General features: G+C 25.6%; 1 protein-coding gene across 2 annotated transcripts in view; it reads left to right on the top strand.

Annotated features, from left to right (window-relative positions):
* Positions 1-22,251, top strand: part of LOC136076853 (disintegrin and metalloproteinase domain-containing protein unc-71-like) — a 162,500-nt gene that overhangs the window by 29,048 nt on the left and 111,201 nt on the right. For both annotated transcript variants that reach the window (XM_065790460.1, XM_065790459.1), the window contains exons 5-9: positions 7,574-7,662; positions 7,742-7,787; positions 7,898-7,982; positions 15,714-15,772; positions 17,044-17,142. In XM_065790460.1, the coding sequence (XP_065646532.1) occupies positions 7,940-7,982; positions 15,714-15,772; positions 17,044-17,142 (201 nt within the window). In that variant the 5' untranslated portion in view covers positions 7,574-7,662; positions 7,742-7,787; positions 7,898-7,939. The remainder of the gene's footprint in view (positions 1-7,573; positions 7,663-7,741; positions 7,788-7,897; positions 7,983-15,713; positions 15,773-17,043; positions 17,143-22,251) is intronic.

The raw sequence follows: 22,251 nt of genomic DNA, 5'->3' as shown, positions 1-22,251 counted from the left end.
AAAAGCATATGAAGCTGTTGCAGTATTATTTATGGCTTGTGCTGTTTAAAGAAATGAAAAAATTTGGAAAAAGGCCATTCATCATTGAATAGAGTTGTAAAACCTCATAACAGTAATAAAACAGTATTCAGGTCTTGTCAGAGAACTGCAAATAGTGTAAAGTTGTGGAATAAAAATTAAATTTAACGAATGGGACACAAATCATAAATCACTTGCTTCCGTGGAGTACTTCTGAAAGTATGCACATATGCTAAGCATACATTGTATGCCTACAAATAATTTATTTATGGATGAGCCTAAATATTTGTATTGTTGAAGTATACAAAAAAAGTGTTTGTTAGTTTATAGTATCAACTAAAGGTTGTTATTGAGATCCATTATTGAGATCCATTATTAAGTTACAGTCATTTATATTTATCATTGAGTTCAATAAAATTTCAAAAAAACTGCACTTGTCCAACACTTTCAGTGCTAATATATAGAATCGTACATTAGGCTTACAACTAGCAACATCTTTAAATGACAAAGAGTCACCTCTGCTGAGAAACTCATACACTAATCAATGAAATGATATAGATCTTCTAAACATTATAACAGCTTGCTTGAAAATGTTTTAATACTAACAGATCTGTTACATATTTACTAGTATTATTTATAGAAGTCCTTGAAATGTTACAAACAAAAATTAGAATTTGATTTGTGTCCTCTTCCTACTTCTCTTAAAGCTAATCAAAACTTTCAGTCAATTTTGACTACTATGAAAACTTTTATTTGCATTTGTTTTTGATGCAAAGAATGGTTAATTAAAAACACTTCTTTTAAGCAAGCATTTAAATTTAAAGTTTAGCTTATGAACAGGGCTCATGTGATAAGTTAATTTGTCAACAAAAAGTCTGTTATATGAAAAAAATTTTTGACATGACAACAAAAAGATACACATAATTTCAACAACTTAAAATTTATAATAAAATTATAATCATTTGGATACTCTGCAACTTGCTTAAGTCTTTAGCATGAGTGTTGATTGCCTCTAAAACGACACATTCTTCTAAGTTTGTGGTTTTGCTTATTGCCAATTATTATTGTTATTAATTATTATAAAAACTTTTAATATACTAAAGCTATTTAATAATTTATATACATATTATTTATATACATAGCATTTTAAAATATTAATACAATTTAACAAGTTATTTAACATGCTTAAACAACCAAAATGTGTTAACTATGTTTAAGGTATGTATGTTAGCAAATTGAAAAAAATATCAAAAAAGAAAAGAAGGAATCTTATGTGTTATAATACTTAAAAGAAAATGTTAAAAATGTTAAACAAAAATACCTTAGTATATTTTTGAACGTTTTAGAGAACTTTAAAGACAGTTTACTTATTTGCATATTACTTATAAATTATTAGTAATGTTTGAATAAGTAAACTATATATAAAGTACTCCGAAGCATTCAAAATTCTTGTTTTCAAAGCTGTATTATAATATAATACTCCTTTGAAAACAACTTATTTAACAGAGTTTTATTTTAAGCAAAATAAATTATTTATATTGTGAGATAACTAAATTCTACATAAATTTATTCAAAAATAATCTTTAAAAATCTATCTACTTTAAGGTATGTTATCTAAATAATTGTAATTGAACACGTTATGCTCGCTTTGTTTACTTTATTTGCCATACAGTATGGCAGCCTCAAATTTTAATGTCACGTTGTAGAAAACCATCTATTGATGTTTTGAAAGTATTTTAAAATATCGTGTTGTCATTAAATTTAATTTTAAACTGTGTTAAAAGTTGTTTAGACTTATTCATTAGCAAAATTTATTAATAGAATCAACATTTGTTATATGAAAAAAGATTTCCTAATAATTTATTTCTTAAAACAATCTTATACTTAACATAATATTTTGTTGGTTTTTCACAATTTTTTATTTTTTTATTATTTTGTTGTATTATTATGTTGTATTTTTAATAAATTTATAAACAATTTATAAATAGATTTAATTTTAAATATTTCATTTACAAGTAAAATTTATGTTATCGTAATTTATGTTCATAAATGTTTTACGTCTTTAAACAATCATTATATTTAATTTTTTTATTTTATTTGAAGCCTTCGCAGAAACTAAAATTTTTTAGAAAAGAGCAGTAATTAAATGTTTTTCATAATTTAACAATTTTTTTATTGCATTTAAATCGCTAAAACATCAAAACAGCTGTGGCCAAATTGTAAAGGAAAAAAAAAATAAATTGCAGTCAGTTACAGTGTGCAATCACAAATCATTCCTGTCCAAGTCTGGTAACAAATAAAATTTTAACAAATCAAAATTTTCTGGTAACAAATAAAGTTTTAATAAACTTAAATATATTTTTTTAAATCAGAACTAAATTGAATACTTTTTAAATCAAAATAAAATTATATCTTTTTTTATAAGAATAAAATTGTATATTTTTATTAAATTAGTTTCAAAAGAAGTCATATATATATATTTTTTAAATAGTAAATTATATTATTATGAAATTAAGCTAATTTCATAATTATATAATTTATTTCTGATAAAAAGTATATGACTTCTTTATAATATTAAAATCTTGAAATCTAAAAAATATTAAAGCAATAAAATCAATCAATACAATAAAAAAAAAATAGATAAAGATAAAATATCATGATATAAAATAAAGAGACAATAAAATGTAACTTTTTTTTTTAATATGAATTTACTTTTTATTATTAAATATAAATTTAAATAATTTTTTGTTATTGTTATCAAATGTTGTATAAATAATCGTGTGCTTGCAACTTAATAAATAACAGTTTTTTAATACATATATTTCTTTAATGTTTTTAATTTTTTTTTTAGGTTTCGTTCAATAATTTTATATACAAAAAAAAAATTGTTGTTAACTATGAAAAATTTAGTTGTCTCTAAACTAAACATTTTGATAAAATAATTAGCTCAATTAAGTTTTCGTCAATTTATAAGAATAAAATTGTTTTATTTTTTTTGTTTTTATTTTCTTTTGTGTTTTTTTCATTAATAAATAGCGTTTATATCTAACATGGTTGTCATTTAAACTTTTGTAACAAATTTTTTTACATATTCGCCATGCAAAAGTAAAAATATATATATGTTTTTACATATATATGCATATATATATGTATATATATATATATATATTTATATATATATATATATATATATATATGTATATATATATATATATATATATATATATATATACATATATATATGTATATATATATATATATATATATATGTATATATACAAGGTGGTCAGCGGTCCTTGAAAACATGGAAATATCCTGGAATATAATAGGTCCTCGAAAAGTCCTCAAAAAACACCTCTTTTAGCAATAAATCCTGGAAATCCTTGAATTTTTTTCTGAAATAGTTCAATATTTTGTTATATATATATATAGTAATAATAATAATTCATTTATTTCAGACAACAAGTACAATACAAGGTCCATAGTAAAACAAAACAAAAGTCAATTAACAATTCTGTTTAATCCATACGCAGTTAAATTATTACTGGCGCAGGCGACAAGCTGATTTTTAAAACTATGTCTGCAGTTAAGCAGTAAAGTATTGAGAGTAGGCAGGCCCAGCTCCATAAATATATTTTTAGCACTTGAGTACTTGTCATAGCCAAAAAATGTTTTAGCACATTTCTTATAACAAGATTGTAGATTTGAAAAAGTATTTACACTATAGTTAAGCCACAGAGCAGCATTGTACAAACAGAGGCAGTACGCCTTAAATAACTGTTTTTTTGAACCCTTATTGAGCATCTCTTAAATCGTCTGTTGAGAATATTCACAACCGGCTAAGGTAAATAGAGGAAAATTGTTATATATATATAATATATATATATATACATATATATATATATATATATATATATATATATATATATATATATATATATATATATATATATATATATATATATATGTGTATATATATATATTATATATATTTATATATATATATATATATATATATATATATATATATATATATATATATATATATATATATATATATATATATACATGCGTATAAAAGTTCTATTGAAAAACAAAAAGAAGAATTTGAGAAAATCAAATTTTTATTTAGATTGATTTTTCTTGTATCTTGTCTTATTAATTATTCTAATTTATTACTTTTATACATTATATATTTATTATTGTTAAATAAATATATATAGTTATATTACTTTTATCTTTAATTTAGTTATTAATATATTACTTTTCCTTTTGTTTTTTTTTATGTTATTTTTGATTTTGTTTATAATATATATTTATAATATTAGATAAAATTTCAATTTAATTTTATATTTTATTTTTTGTTAGTTATATATTCTTATTTTTTGTTTGTAATATTACTTATTATTCTATTGTTTTATTATTATAACTACTATTTTATATTAGTTTGTTCATTATTACTGCTTAATTTTTGGCAAATATTAGTATTATTACTATTATAATTGTTGCTATTATAATTACTCTCTAAAATATTGTATCGTTGTTATTTTTCATTGTTATTTTAATTATTTTCTTTTCTTCTCCTTTAAAACTTAACAACTTCAAGCTTTCTTCTGAATTTTGCAAATTTTTTTTTTTTATGTTTCTTATTAGTTTTACTATGACCTCTAATTTTCGAGGAGTATGCACTGCATGTAAAAATAAAGTTAGTATAAGTTGCCAAGCAACTCAATGTTATGTATGTTTGTTTTGGATTCATTCAAAACGTAACAGGCTTTATGATCATGGGTAAAATTTAACACATTCAAAACACTCAACATGGTTGTGTGTAATTTCTACTAAAGGTGTCTTTCCATTGACTGATGTATCTTATAATGAATTTAAACTACTCTTCTCTTCAAATAAAATTATTACAACTGATGACTTGCCTTTTTCAACTAAACTCTTTCCAGCATCAGATTTGAATAAAATCTATACTCAATTTAATAAATTTATTAGGTCTCATGCTTCAGTTTCTGATGAGAAAAACTGTTCATCTGTTGATGTAGAATGTCAATATGACATTAAAAAATTTTGTTCTCATAACTATGACATCATAAACTCCATGTCTTTTTTCTATTTAAACATATCCTCTTTACAAAAGCACTTTTAAGATCTGAACATATTATTATCGTTAATTAGTTTAAAATTAGCATTATTGGAATTACAGAAACAAGGTTAAAAAAAGAATCTCCTTCCACACATCCAATTACTATTCAAAGTTATAATTTTAAGCACACACCAACCGAATCTTCTTGTGGTGGAACTTTGTTATAATTATCAAAAAAACTGATTAATAAAAGAAGAGCTGATTTGATCATATACTCACCAAGCTATTTAGAATCTACTTTTGTTGAAATAATTTTTCCCGACAAATCAAATGTTATTATTGATTACATATATAGACACCCTAGCATGGATGTAAACAACTTCTATAATAAAATATCTTTCCTTTTCCAAAAAATATCTAGGGAAAATAAATCTGTCATTCTACTTGGCAATTTTAACATAGATTTGATACAGTCAAACTCTTTGCAACTTCTGAGTTTTTAAAGTTACTTCTTATAATATTCGCCCATTTATTATGCTACCAACGAGAGTTACTGATCATTCTGCTACAGTCATTGCCAATATCTTTTCAAATGTAACCACTAATAAAATTATTTCAGGAAATCTAACAACTTCTTTTTCTGATCACCTACCTCAATTTCTTATTTGTCCTAATTTGAACAAACTATTTATATCACGCAATCATAATTTGTACTGCAGGAATTTTAAAAATTATAACCAAGAATCGTTTAAATTTGAATTATTAAAAGTTGATTGGAATGACATTACCAATAAAAATTATGTCAACTCTAGTTTTGAAGCATTCATTTCTCAAACAACATTGTTGTTAGATTGTTTATGTGCCACTCAGAAAAGTTAGTATTACGAGCTACTAGTGTCAATTTAAGCAATGGATTACTAAAAGAATAATAAAATCAATTCAAATTCGAAATCTTATTCAAGGTAAAAATGTTAAGGATAAAATATCCAACAAATATAATTAAACTAAAAACTCCTGACATTTTGAAATTATCATGTGTCATTCTAGTATATAAAATTGATTCAAAACTCTCATGTACTAACTATATACCAGTTTCAATTCTATCTAACATTAGCAAGCTCATTAAAAACTAATATATTCTAGATTATACTTATTTTTGAGTTCTTTTAACTGTTTAAATGACTTTCAGTTTGAATTTTGATCAAAACACTCTACTTGCCACGCTTTAATAAGTATAACCAAAAAAATATAAGAGGCACTGAATACTGTTCATTTCGTTGGTGGTATTTTTTATCAACTTACAAAAAGCGTTTGATACTGTTAATCACACTATTTTAATTTCTAAACTTAACCATTACGGAATCCGAGGAGTTGCTTGTAATTGGTTTCAATCTTATTTTTCAAATCAGAAGCAGTTTAATACCATTAATGATTACAAATCAAATTCATAATTTGTAGTGTTCCTCAGGTTTCAATTGGCCCTTTATTGTTTTTGATTTATATTAATGATCTAAATAACTCTGTCTACTTTTCATCAGTCCATTTGTTTGTTGATGATACTAATATCTTGCATAATAATAAGTCTCATCATTCCTTGTGTAAGAATAAAAACTTAGATCTCAAAGGTTTATTTCATTGGCTAAATGCAAACTTAATTTCTCTGAACTCCGTAATTAACTTAATCATGCTGATGGCATGCTTTCAATAATTCGCCATTATTTTGATAAAAATACCCTTCAGAATCTGTATTTTGTAATATTTCAGTTTCATCTCAATTACTGTTGTCAGGTTTGGTGACAAATTGGCAACTGTAATATTAATAAACTATACTCAGCTAAGGGCCAATCAATACGAATAATAAATTTTCAACTCCATGATACAGAAACTTCAAACTTCTTCAAAAAACTCAAACTCCTTTTATATTATATTTATATATATATTTTATATATATATATATATATATATATATATATATATGTTTATATTTATATATTTATATATATATATATATATATATATATATATATATATAAATATATAAATATAAACATATATATATATATATAAACATATATATATATATATATATATATATATATATATATATATATATATATATATATATATATATATATATATATATATATAAATATATAAATATAAACATATATATATATATATATATATATATATATATAAAAACATATATATATATATATATATATATATATATATATATATATATATATATATATATATAAATATATAAATATATAAATATAAACATATATACATATATATATATAAACATATATATATATATATATATATATATATATATATATATATATATATATATATATATATAAACATATATATATATATATATATATATATATATATATATATATATATATATATGTATGTATTTATGTATGTATATATTACTTGTTTATTTATATACAGCATTATCCTGAAAACTGCTATTACGAAGGAAAAGTTCGTGGAATAGAGGACTCATATGCTTTTATCAGCACATGCAGTGGTGGATTAACGTATAAACTTTTAAATGATTGTTTTGTAGATTTTCCTACTTAATTAAACATAAAATAAAAAATTAAATAACTATTTTAGTGGAACAATTGATGACGGTAAAACAAGATATGACATAATACCACAGGTATGCATGCTTGTTATAATTGATAATACACAAGTTAACTTCTTTACTTGCATATACACAATATAAATTGAGCCAAGTAAAATAATCACCTTCATTTTATTTTTATGAAGGAAAATGGAATTAAGCATAATTACCATAATGTTGAAAATCTAATGAGAAAGAAGTATAAAGAAATGAAAAAGTCTGGCATTTACGGTAATTTAAAGAGAGCAGTTTTTTTTTTTCTTTGCATTTTTTGTTTATCTAAGTATTATATATAAAATAGAATAATAAGATACAAATAAGAATATGAAAAAAAATAAAAACTAAAGAATACAAAAATTGAAAGATGGCCATTTGGTCTAACAAGTTTTAAAACAAACTTTTTTAACATTAAGCTTTCTAATGTGTTTATGGTGTTTAGGGTGCTTGTATATATCTAATGATTGAGTTTTTCTTTGTAAGTTATAAGATATTGATTCCAGTGAATACATAGTTTTTTAATATATTTTCTCTTATTGTCTTAATACTTTTTTTTTTAGTTTTATTATCTTATATATTAGACATTTTAATATATAGTTGTTCTACTTTGTTGTAAAACATTTTTGATATTATGATCTTGCGTCTTTGTGTATCGTAAAATCATAAAAATAAGTCTTTGTGTATCATACAGTCAGGTTGGTTATGATGACGCCAAAATAGGTTAGTTAAGAGTTTACACACATACACACACATATACCAACACATACACACACATATAACAACACATACAAAGTTTCAAATACACTTTTGTGTACATGTATACAAAAACACATATACATACATGTACAAGCACTGGAGTGTACACTTGGACTTTTGGTTTGTGGCCAGAAAGGCAAGTGAAAGTAATTTTTTTAGAGTTGGTTATTTTTAGTCACCTCCCAACTTTTCGAGTTGCCTGTTGCTACCTTTTGTGAAAATTTTTATGTTCAGCAAAAATTTTTCACATTCTAGTTAATTTGTATAACAGAGCTAAGTGTAGACTAGAAATAATTTGCGTAACTAAAAGCAATATTGTAAACTATTGATAGTATTCACTTTTATACTTTTAGAGAAAGCACATGATGATAAAAACTCTATTAGGTTTTTCGCTTGAATTAAGTACTTGTTTTATAAAAAAGTTCAAGTATTTTTTTTTATTAGAAAAAAGTGTTGACAGATACAAAAAAATTTATGTATACTTTAAAACCCTTTGTTTTTAATGTGTTGCAATTAATAAGATCTTATTTGTTCCAGGAGCCTGAAAACTATTGATATTTCAAAAGTTTTTTAAAGTATAGCATTGTAACTAAATGAAAATTGGTATTTAAAAAATATTATATTCCTTCTGAATCATTTCTAAAAACAATCTTATCTTTTTTTTTATCACAACTTATTTATTTACTTCAACTTTTACGTATAAAAAGTAGTATCATTAAAAAAGATTACAATCAATTTATTGACAATATAAGATAATAAGGTATTTGCAAATGTTATATATGTTCATAAATGTGTACCGCCAAAAGAGCTATACATGAGAAACTTCAAATATATTTATGAAAATAATTCTTTTTATATGAAAAAAACATTGTTATTTGCTTTTGCATGATAAAGTCTAGGATAATCTATGATGAAGTGTCCTAATTTTTTTGTAATGAATTAGTTAGCAGGCGATAAGAAAAAAACTCTAATAAAAATGTGAGACTATTTTTCATTCATTTGAAACTAAACTTTAAATAACGTTTATTGTTTTACATTCCTTTAAATTTTATTCAAATTTTCAAAACCATATTTAATTAATAGTTTTTAAAAACTAAATTTTGTATAATATAAAAAATTTAGAATAGTTTAATTTTTTTTAAATTACTCAGTTGCGGTAAAATTTTTTTTAAAGGCTAATATTTTCTGAATAAAAGTTACGTATACGCTATTAAAAAGATAATTAAAAAAAAAAAATTTCGCTTTTAATGTTTATGTTTTACAACTTACATTTAACTGAAGCTTTTGACAAGGCCGCATAACACTTCTTAACAAGGCCATTCAAAATTTTTTTTTTTGGCAAATATGGTTCTATTACTTTATCTTTAAATTCTTTTATAAAATTTGTAAAAAAATTCAAATAAAATAATAATTTAGTTTCAACGATAAAACTTTTCAGTTTTTATCAAGGAAGTTATCTATTAAATACATTTAAATAGTTAAAAAAAAAACAACCTATGACTGCCGATAAAATCAAGAGTGTGACTTTATTACATTAGAGGTTTTTAGTTACCCTTTACAAAATTCATTAGTCTGGTAATATCGGGTGACCACAAGTGTATAACTTTGACATACATACATATATTTATGTACATATATACATGCATATAGAAACAACATACACATTAATATACGCGCACAAAATTTCTTTCTTATTTTTTTTATTATTTATTTTTTGATATGATTTATTGATTTTTTTTTTAACTAATTTTATTTTTTGTTTCACAATTTGAATATAAATTTATAAACAATTATTTTAAAATTGCAAGTATTAAAATGTTAAAAATTATTAGCTTCTAAATATCTTAAATTTTAATTTCAAATAAGAGAGGCATGGCATGAGCAAATCTAAAATCAAAATTAATGAGATGAGCTACATGCTTCTGCTGACGATAAAGTGGTAACAATTTAGATTTATTCATATTACCCCTGGAAATGTTTGCATAATTTATATGGCAATGGATAAAAGAGAAAACATAAATGTGTTAAACTGTGTTAGTTTAAAGTATTTTTTGCCTTATACATTATTTCTATACTTTCAGCAACTTTGTTGCACAAAAAATAAAGCCAGCTAAGATTTTCATCAACATAGACACCTTAAAGCTTGTTATATATTTTCTTTTTATATGCATTTTGCCTATCACAAGAAAGGGCATTTCATTAAGCAGTAATTTCTCCATTTTGTTTTATCAATATTAAGGGACAATTTAAAAATTTTAAACCAGTCATGAACTTTAGTTAACATAATGTTAATATTTTGAAACAATACTGTTATATTATTGAAACATAACAGTCATTAAATTAAATGCTTTAGGGATATCATTAATGTAAATAAGTAAGAGAAGGGGCCAAAAAAATTCCTGATGGACTTCTACAAGTTAAATCTAATAAAATAAAAGATACAGTTGAATTACTATCAAGGAGTTGTTTACGGTTGTTTAAATAACTTTTAAGTAGCATTAAATTGTTTCCTTTGATTCTATAGTACTTTATTTTTTCAAATAGAATTCTGTAATCAAATTTATCAAGGGCTAATGATAAATCAATGAAAAATGCTAACGTATATTATTGATGCTATTAGGTTATTATTGAGCTAACAATACAAATAATTCAAATAAATTTTATTAATTATTTAATTATAAGAATTATTTTTTATAAATTGAAAAAAAATCATCATTGTTATTGATGTAATAATCATCAGGATCCGCATCATGATTAGCATCATGATCATATTCATGATCATTATTATTTTTTTTCATCATTATTATTATAATCATTATTATTATAATCATTATTATTATTTATATCATTGTTGATGATGATCATGATGATGATCATGATGGTAATCATGATGATGATTATGATGGTAATTATGATGATGATCATGATGATGATCATGATGATGATCATGATGATGATCATGATGATGATCATGATGGTAATCATGATTATGATCATGATGGTAATCATGATTATGATCATGATGATGATCATGATGATGATCATGATGGTAATCATGATGATGATCATGATGATGATCATGATGATGATCACGATGATGATCACGATGATGATCATGATGATGATCACGATGATGATCACGATGATCATGATGATGATCATGATGATGATCATGATGATGATCATGATGATGATCATGATGATGATCATGATGGTGATCATGATGATGATCATGATGATGATCATGATGATGATCATGATGATGATCATGATGATGATCATGATGATGATCATGATGATGATCATGATGATGATCATGATGATGATCATGATGATGATCATGATGATAATCATCATTATCATTGTTTTAGATTTTTGAAACAATTCATAAAAAGACTTTTAGTAATAATTTTTATTAAATTCTAATTACATATTAACTAAATATATCTTTATTTTATATAAATATATATATACCTTTACCTAAACTTTAAATTCATACTTAAATTCCATATAGGAACCTTATATATATATATATATATATATATATATATATATATATATATATATATATATATATATATATATATATATATATATATATATATATATATATATATATATATATATATATATATATATATATATATATATATGTATATGTATATATATATATATATATATATATGTATATATATATATATATATTTAAATATATATATATATATATATATGTATATATATATATAAGTATATATATATATATATATATATATATGTATATATATATATATATATATATATATATATATATATATATATATATATATATATATATGTATATATATATATATATATTTAAATATATATATATTTAAATATATATATATATATATATATATATATATATATATATATATATATATATATATATGTATATATATATATAAGTATATATATATATTTTTATTTTCAGCTTTTAGAAATTTTGGTATACATTTTTGTTTAAATAAAAAGAATCATTAAGAATTGAATAAAATGAATTTGTTAAGGCCATGAATGTCTTAGCATTGATATGGAGTAAAATAGTCATTGACAAAGATGTATTTGGCCTCAGATTTTTGAGCACACTTAGTTTGGAATAAATGCATTGTCATCAATAGGTTCAATACTAGCAGATTGTCGTTTTTACCACCTGTCTGTGATTTTTTTTTCTTTAAGGTTTTCACTCAGATGTTACTAATTGAATAAATCTTAAAAACCATACCTATTTGATCTGCATTGTTTATCAGTCTCTTGTGGATTTAAGAAAAAGACAATGTCAAATTTGTCGCCAGATTTTTGAAAATCTTGTAGCCAAGACTAATCATTTTTGCATTTGTCGCAGACAACAAACTAATACCACAGTAATTATAGAAACAGTTAAAAAAGAAGTAGTCAAATTTGCAGTTATTAGCGAAAGTTCAGAAAAACATGTCTGTTTATCAGGTTGTGTGAACCAGAAACAACTTTGTAAATTGTTTAGATCTTTTTTTAGATTACCTTCATAATAGCACGGTAATTCTCAATGGATACCTGATTTTGATTAACCAGTTAATCAAAATCAGGTATCCATTCAGGTAAATGAATGTATCCATCAATCAGGTATCCATCAGGTAAATGAATGTGTTAAATAAATGAAATAAATTTTCTAACAGCCATAACTTACGAGTAAATATTAACAATTTAAGTTTAGGCTTCCTAAGATAAATTTACTTAAATTTTGTCTATGTTGGTCTAAGGAAATGTGACAAGTTTTACTGGGTGGGTGATATAAAAATGTCAGTTTTTGGCGTGTTTATACAATATTCCCCTTAGTAAATTTGCTATTATAACCTTATAAATATATACAGTATCGGACAAAACGAGTGCAACCAAATAATGCTTATTTAGTTTCTTTATATAAAAGTGCTGCATTTTTTCAATTTAGAGAAATAACTATGTAACTGTTTAGAGACAAAGTTCTTCAGGTTTTATTCATCACAAAGTTCATTATTTGTACACGAAAATTAATAAATTAATCAAAAGTATTAAAAATAGTTGATTTCCTTCTGGACAAAACAAGTGCAACTCGACAAAATATTGACCAAGCTGTATTTTGCTATCAATATTTCGTGGCGAATCCTTTGTTGTTGATCACAGCCTTGCATCTTCGAGGCATAGATTCGATCAGGCGATCAATGAAACTTTGTGGAATTGCTGCCCAGGCCTTTTGGATTTGTTCAAACAGTTGATCCTTATTACGAACACCTTCAAGATTAATTCTGCGGCTGACGATCTCCCACAGGTTCTCGATAGGCTTTTGCAGTGTGTTTCGGATCGTTGTCTTGCTGAAAAACCCATTTTATTGGCATATTCCATTCAGCATGAGGTAACATAACATCTTTCAGGATATTTTTATACATGAAACAGTCCATTATTCCATCGTTTCGATGTATTGGACCTTGACCGTTAGCAGAAAAACACCCCCAGACCATTACATTGCCTCCACCATGCTTCACGGTCTTATAACAGTAACGTAAATTGAGGCGTTTTCCAGCCAGTCGACGTACATGGCAAATGCCATCGCTCCCAATGATGTTGAACTTCGATTTATCACTGAACAGGACAGTTTGCCATTTCTGCACATTCCAGTCAATATGAGATGTAGCAAACAGGAGTCTTTTCTTCTGGTTTTTTAGTGAAATCAGCAGTTTCTTTGCAGGGCGTCGAGAAAACAATCCGGCTTCAACAGCACGTTGTCTGATTGTTCGGTCCGATACAGGCAGCTCTAATTGCTTTTGTATCTCGACTGATAATATCCAGGGATCCTTCTTGATGGATCTGACGACCCTAGAATCTTCTCTAGAAGTGGTGGAATGCGGTCTTCCACCTTTGTTACTTCCCCGTAGAACAATATTTGGAACATAGTCTTTATACAGTCCATCTGTTCACGCGATATTTATCACAAATACTTTTTTGTGACATTTCACTTACATAATCGTCAATAATTTTCATTCTTAGTTCCAATCCAAGACTGTCGGGAGCCATTTTTGCACTTGAAGTCATAAAAATAATAAAAATAAATAATCACGCTTCTCAAGGCTTACCGTGTTACATTTACCTTGTGATGATACAATAATGCTCTGTGGAACAAAATGTCTTGGTTGGATGTGGACTGTATTGATGTAATGAAACACTTGTTGTATTTCACTTCTTGTATTAAAGTTCTTCGATAAAACACTTTGATAAAACTCACTTCGATAAACTGTCTTGATATTACTGACTGATTGATTTCCATATACTGACTGAATTACATGTCGACTTACATGTCTCTTATATAGTAAAATGAACCTGTGTGAACCTGTTCTGGAAGATTCTAGATGCTTCTTTTCGATGCTTCTGGATGCGTCTGGATGCGTCTGAATATTTATGGATATTTCTGGATGCTACTGGATGCTTCCAGATGCTTCTTCTGGAAACTTCTGGAAGCTTCTGCATGCTTCTGGAAACTTCTGGATACTTCCGTTAATTATTAAAAAACTTCCGTGACGTTGACACCGACCAGACTTAAGAAAATGAAACAAACCAAAAAAGTTGCACTTGTTTTGTCCACTGCAAAATGGCACTTGTCAACAAAATTCTGCCTGTGTGCTGTCACCTGTCAACTGATTGCTCATGTCATGGCATGCTATGACTCCAGACTCTTGAACTGTTTGCTGTGGTAGTATAGTTCGTTTCGTTTGACATGTAAAATTAGGAACACTTTTTAGCATTGTTCAATATTGGTTGCAAATGTTTTGTCCAATACTGTATATTTATATATTTATTTCATTAATTTTATTCTTGTTTCTATGTATATATATATATATATATATATATATATATATATATATATATATATATATATATATTTCATTAATTTTATTCTTGTTTGTATGTATGTATGTATGTATGTATGTATAATTATATATATATATATATATATATATATATATATATATATATATTTCATTAATTTTATTCTTGTTTGTATGTATGTATGTATGTATGTATAATTATATATATATATATATATATATATATATATATATATATATATATATATATATATATATATATATATATATATATATATATATATATATGATAATAATAAAGTTATAATATAATATATATTCTAATAATTTATAGGTAATAATGAAGTTAGGCATGAGAAGTTGAGGAACAGAAGAACTGTTTTATTATCAGATGTAAGTTTTTTTAAATTTGTCTGTACTTAATTGGATAGTCTTAAAAAAGCAACTACTTATAACACATTGTCTTTGATATATAAATATATATATATATATATATATATATATATATATATATATATATATATGTAGTAAAAAACTAAATAGTTATAACACTCGATTTATTTAAAACATTACTCAGAGTTTCACGCAAATAGCGATCATCTTTGCTGATGGTATATAAATTAAAAAGGCCTACCAGTTCACACAACTCGGCTCCATCAAAGCTTCCCATTGTCTCGTCAAAATCAGAATCTCCCGATTTTTTAACCCACATATTATTTCTTGTAAAAAGTAAGGATTTTCTAGAATGGTAAATAATATCAGTTGTTTTATCTGAAATTTGAGTAAAATTTTTGGCGTGAGTCAAAGAATTGTGGAGAAGCTGTTTAGAAATGGAAGGGTAAAAATCAACAATATCATATTGAACAAAAACACAGTTTTTTTTTGATTTGTACTGTGCCATTGATGGACAAGCGTGGCATTTCTAACTTTCTTGTTAATGTCGTCTAGTAAAGTTTTGCTAACTTTTTCTAGTTCAGGCTTAGCAGGGTTGATTAATCGGCACTGAGGGTTATTGGCGAAATTCTCTTTGTGGTCTTTTAAGGTAATAAATGCTGTTTTCATAGCAAGACGTTCTAATGGATCATCAATACCCAAATTTGTTTCTATTACTTTAGCTTCCATGTTAATATTGTTGTATTATGTAGTATCAGACTTTTTATATGTTTTAGTAATATTATTGATATAAAGTTTTTCATATGAAGGTTTATCAATTTCATAAAGATTTTGAGTTTTAATTGCAAAAATAAACAAGTCTTCCGAAGATTTAATTTTAGAGATATCATTACTTAATTGCTTTTGAAAATTAGCATTAGCCACCTCCAAGGTACACCGCTGCCATTGTTTTTACAAAATCGCTACCATATATTTATAGGTTAGGAGTTACGCGGTTTCAAACATGCATAAATTTAACTGAAAACATGCTTTACAAATTTTGATGATCAGTTTTAAAATAAAGTTTATACCTACAGTTGTTGAAAAAAAGAATAGGCAAAAGTTCAAACATTGTCTTTTTTATATGTAGTTTACACAAGTTTTGTTAATTTTTCTAATCAAATCTAAAAAAGTAGAAAAAAAGTCTGGTTTTTATTTATAAAAAAGTTATACTTTTTCTGTGAAATACTTTTGGTGAGGACTGCATAATTTATATGTGTATATTTTTTTAGGCTTCACCTTATTTAGTTGATGTTGAATCCAGATACCAAAATTATACTAAAAATGAAACACTTTATGCTGAAGTCTTTGTCAGTTGTGATAGCAGAATGGTATTTTATTTTGAATTTTCATAATTTAAATATTTAAAATTATTAATATTATTTATTTAAAAAAATCCTTCACCAAGAACTTAAGTATACATGAAAGGTCATGGTTAGTTAAGACATTTGTTAATATCTGTGCAGTGCAATTTAAAAACATGAGGCAAATTAAATAATGGAAAAATTTAGTTTACATTTAAATAAAGTTTACTTTTACATTATAACATTGATTTTTCATAAACAATTTCAAGTTAAAAATTAAAAAAAAAAAAAAGTTGTAATATAATCATTTTCAAAAACTTTTAAGCAGACTTTTTGTAAGAAATTAGTTTGAAATATTATTAAAAAAAAAGCTAGAAGATAAGATTGTAAATTTTAGTTTATAAACATATAATAAATATGTATTTAGTAATCTTATTTGTTTGATTTTATATGTAACTCTAGTTGTTAAAGCTTGTTAAAGATTTTTTATCAATTTGCTCCAAACAACAAGGCTGGAAGTAAATAATAAAAAAGAGCAACAACACTTCAACTAATATTTAAGCTATTATTATAATCTGCAAGCAACTGCTTTTTAAATTGTAAGTTACTAAATAGTAAAATAAAGAGTTTAAAAAGAGTTGAAAGCAAAAAAACTCTTGACTTTTGATATATGAGTCACGAAAACATTTTGATGCAGAAAAACATTCCCAAATTCCAAAGTGTATTTATATTTAAGAAAAATATATATGTATATATATATATATATATATATATATATATATATATATATATATATATATATATATATATATATATATATATTATATATATATATATATATATATATATATTAGGGTGGCCCTTAGCTGTATTGAAATTTTCGAAAGTGAAAATGTTGCACCTCCCAACCCCTGATCCTGTTCCAATCAACCAAATACCGAACTGTGCAAAATTTCAGCTCAATCGGACAACTGCAAGGCGACCCTCAAATGCCTTTAAGTTGTAACATAATATGCATTATGATTAATTCCGTTCAAAAACGACATACTCTTGTCTATATCGACCATGTTCTTATTTACTACACCAAAAAGCTATAAGGCAAAAGCATTTTCATGTACAACAATAATGTGCATAAAATCAAAACATAATGTGAACCAATGAACCTTGAACATAACTGTTTCATAAGACAGGATTTAGTAGCAGTTGGTACTTTTTATGGTCTTCAGCAACGATCTGTAAAACAAATTGTTTCTCAGTTTCATCTTTTGTGAGAATGTTATTATAATCCTAAATGAGTTTGATTCCTCTTCAACCTTTCATACTAAAGGGTTTTTGTTTAGAAAATCAGTGCTGAGAGAAAATCTGTTGAAGAATGTTTTTGTACCAGGAGTTAACATAGATAGAAACTCAATGTTTGGAAAGGAAGAAAAGTCTTTTTCGGGAAGAATGTATTTCTTGACTTAATTTTTTTCTTCCTCCGCTTCTTCATCTTTGTCGAGCAAAACTTGAGCCATATTTGCCTTAACTGCTAGTGGAACATTGTCATCAAATAAGGCGAGAGCAACAGTTTTGGGAACTAAGTACCAGAGGTGGTTGGAAAATTTCTTTGCAGCAGCCTTACTGACTTGTGAATCTATGTCTCGATAATTAATCAGTTGGCACATGAATAGATATCATGATATGGTGCTGTAATCGCTTCTGATGATAGAAACCAGGCTTGAACGTACACTCGAGCAAGGAACATACATATTCTTCTTAAAGAGTTCTTCTCCGTATGTGATAACTGAAATTGATTTTGGAACAGGTATATATTGAATGCATAAATTGTCTTTGCCATCCATCTAGCATGACTTACAGCTTTTGGTATACGAAACTATATTCCGTTCTTCGGAATGCCACCAAGAAAGATCATTGTTAACTCCAACAATTCTCGGTAATCATCTCTCTGCTGTTTTTGTGTAAAAAGGAAGTGTTCAACAAATCCAAGAATGGTGGAGTGGACATCAACAGGCACTTCATTACTACCAGTTATATAAACATTCTTGTCGAGTTACGTCCAGGCTTCTCTAAATCTTTTGAAAAGCGCCATGTCTGGGAAAGAAGTTGCACCCATCAGTGACTCGAAACAGCTCCTCAAAACTTGCTCAAAAATGTGGTGACGGCAATGGAGGTACGATAGGTCACAATTGAACAATTTTTCTAGGTTTGTACAGGCACTATTGACTCAACCTGTGTTGCTTGCTGTCATATCATTGCAAATTGCCTGAATTTTGTCGGTTAAACCCCACTTCTCCACTGCTTGATAAGCAGCCATAACTTGCTCTTCACCTGAAGATGTTTGGATTTCAGGGACTCCCAACAATTGCTCCTTGCCTTGAAAAGCTACTATTATTGCCAGTCTATCTACTTTTTCAACACCAGTGAGTGCTGGGAGCAGCTTTCCATCCCAGTGTAGCACTAATTCTTGGCAATCATTTAGGGTAAAGTTTTGCTGAATTTCTGAGTGTCTTGCTTCTCTAAATTTTTTTCTAAAGCGTTGAAAAGAAGTGCCATTTATCACCAGGTTTTTAGTATCACTTCCGAAAGCTTCTGCAGCAGCCATTAATATGTAAACCCCATTTCTGTCAGTAATTTTGCACCCATCAAAAACTTCTGCGAGATGGGGAGTGAAAATGGCAATGTACCTCGTGTTGTTGGAGCTTTGCTGCTGCTCCTGCTGTTGATATTTGCTGAGCGATGGCAGGTGAACTTTCACTGTTGTCACCACTATCAATGTCTTCACTGCTTGATGCTGAATAATTAGTTTTTGATGTAGAAAGCTCATGAGTATCAAAATTCTTTTCTTCATAAGTCCTTTTTCTCCTGGCAGTTTCCATTGCAGTGCGCTTCAGTGCCCTTTCTTCTTTGTGTTTTAGTTTGTGATCCACACCAAGCATAGACCCTGGTCGTCCTTTTTGGCGCTGAAGGATTAAGAAATTCTTATCCTCTTCATTTTTCATCTGTTCCAAAGCTTCTGAATGAGCTATGTCAAACAATCATCCATATTGTCAACAAAGATATCTCTTTTTTCTTTGTCTTTGCCTGCACCTCTCGTCAAATTCTTTTGTAAGCCTTTCCATTCACCATACAGTTTCAGTAACTTCTCAACACAGTGGTCAGTTTTTTAGTAGGAATTTGTGCTTTTTGCCAGAAAATGATAACTTCTTGAATCACCAGTATTGCACTTTCCTTTGTTGTAAGCTTTACAACTCTTACATTGTAGAAGAAAACGTGTAAAACTTGCCGGTTTAAAGGCAATTTGGCTCCGACGTTTTGATTTGAAATGTAGCCAACAATACAGACATAAAAATCTTTTCTTAACTTCTGTGACAAACTCCCAGAAGAACTTGATGCCATTTTACTGTCTAAAAAGAAAACTATCTATAAGTCACTTTACACAAGCAGCACAAACAATTTTGAAAACAGTTTTTAAACTTTTCACCTCAAAAATGACTCTCAAGGCAAAAGTTTCGAAACTTCATGGACGATGAGGTTGTCCGATTACGCTAAAATTTTGTATAGATCATTATTTTCATGATTAGAACAAGAAATGAGCTAAACAATTTGAAAGTTTAAAACTAAGGGCCACTCTAATATATATATATATATATATATATATATATATATATATATATATATATATATATATATATATATATATATATATATATATATATATATATATATATATGTATGTATGTATATATGTATATATATATATATGTATATATATATATATATATATATATGTATATATATATGTATGTATATATATATATATATATTATATATATATATATGTGTATGTATATATGTATATATATGTATGTATATATATATGTATATGTGTATATATATATATACACATATACATATATGTGTATATATATATATATATGTATATATATATATATATACGTATATATATATATATATACACATATATATACACATATATACACATATATATACACATATATATACACATATATATATACATTTATATATACATATATATATATATATATATATATATATATATATATATATATATACATATATATATATACACATATACATATATGTGTATATATATATATATATACACATATACATACACATATACATATATAATATATAATATATATATATATATATATATATATATATATATATATATATATATATATATATATATATATATATATATATATATATATATATATATATATATATATATATATATATATATATATATATATATATATATATTAGAGTGGCCCTTAGTTTTAAACTTTCAAATTGTTTAGCTCATTTCTTGTTCTTATCATGAAAATAATGATCTATACAAAATTTTAACACAATCGGACAACCTCATTGTCCAAGTGCCATGTTTTATAAGATGAATTAACCATTGGTAAAATTTTGTGATTCTCTCAAATTTTGCAAATTTGTTTTTTTATTTTAGATATATATATATATATATATATATATATATATATATATATATAACAATATATTTTGAATAGAAATTAATATGGCAACCGCTAGATCTTCTGCTGTGGTGTGGCTTGTTGGTAAACCTACACAAACTCTGTCGACTGCCAGACTTCCTTCAAGAGGGGATGTTTTTCGGAGGTTGCTCTTCCATCATATAGAAAAGAAACAAGAAGTGAAAAACAGTATTCAGGCAACAATTGAAGCAGTTCTTTTTATATGGGAGAGAGGACTCTAACTCAAAGAATTGATGATGCAGAAAGAAAGTTAAAAAAATTTTATGACGAATATCTGTTGATGAAAAAACGCCGACGATGAAAATTGGATAGCTGTCAAATGAAAGAAGGACTTTTCCATGCTGACCTTGAAGAACTTTTTGATATATCAACCAAAAATGCGTCAGAAGTTATGAAAAACGATGAAGATAAAGCATTTTTACATCAGCAGCAAGAAGATCCATTAAGTTGTAGCATGGCAGGAATTGATCAGAATTTAACAGCTAGGGAGGCACAGAAACGACTCTGAGAAACTAAAATGGAATTGAGGTGTCAAAGCAGTAAAGTGGAACTGATGGAAAAAACAGAACTCATTTCTTCTTCA

This window comes from Hydra vulgaris, chromosome 02 (genome assembly GCF_038396675.1).
Source record: "Hydra vulgaris chromosome 02, alternate assembly HydraT2T_AEP".
NCBI classification, from domain to species: domain Eukaryota; kingdom Metazoa; phylum Cnidaria; class Hydrozoa; order Anthoathecata; family Hydridae; genus Hydra; species Hydra vulgaris.
This window is presented reverse-complemented; position numbering and strand designations above follow the sequence as displayed.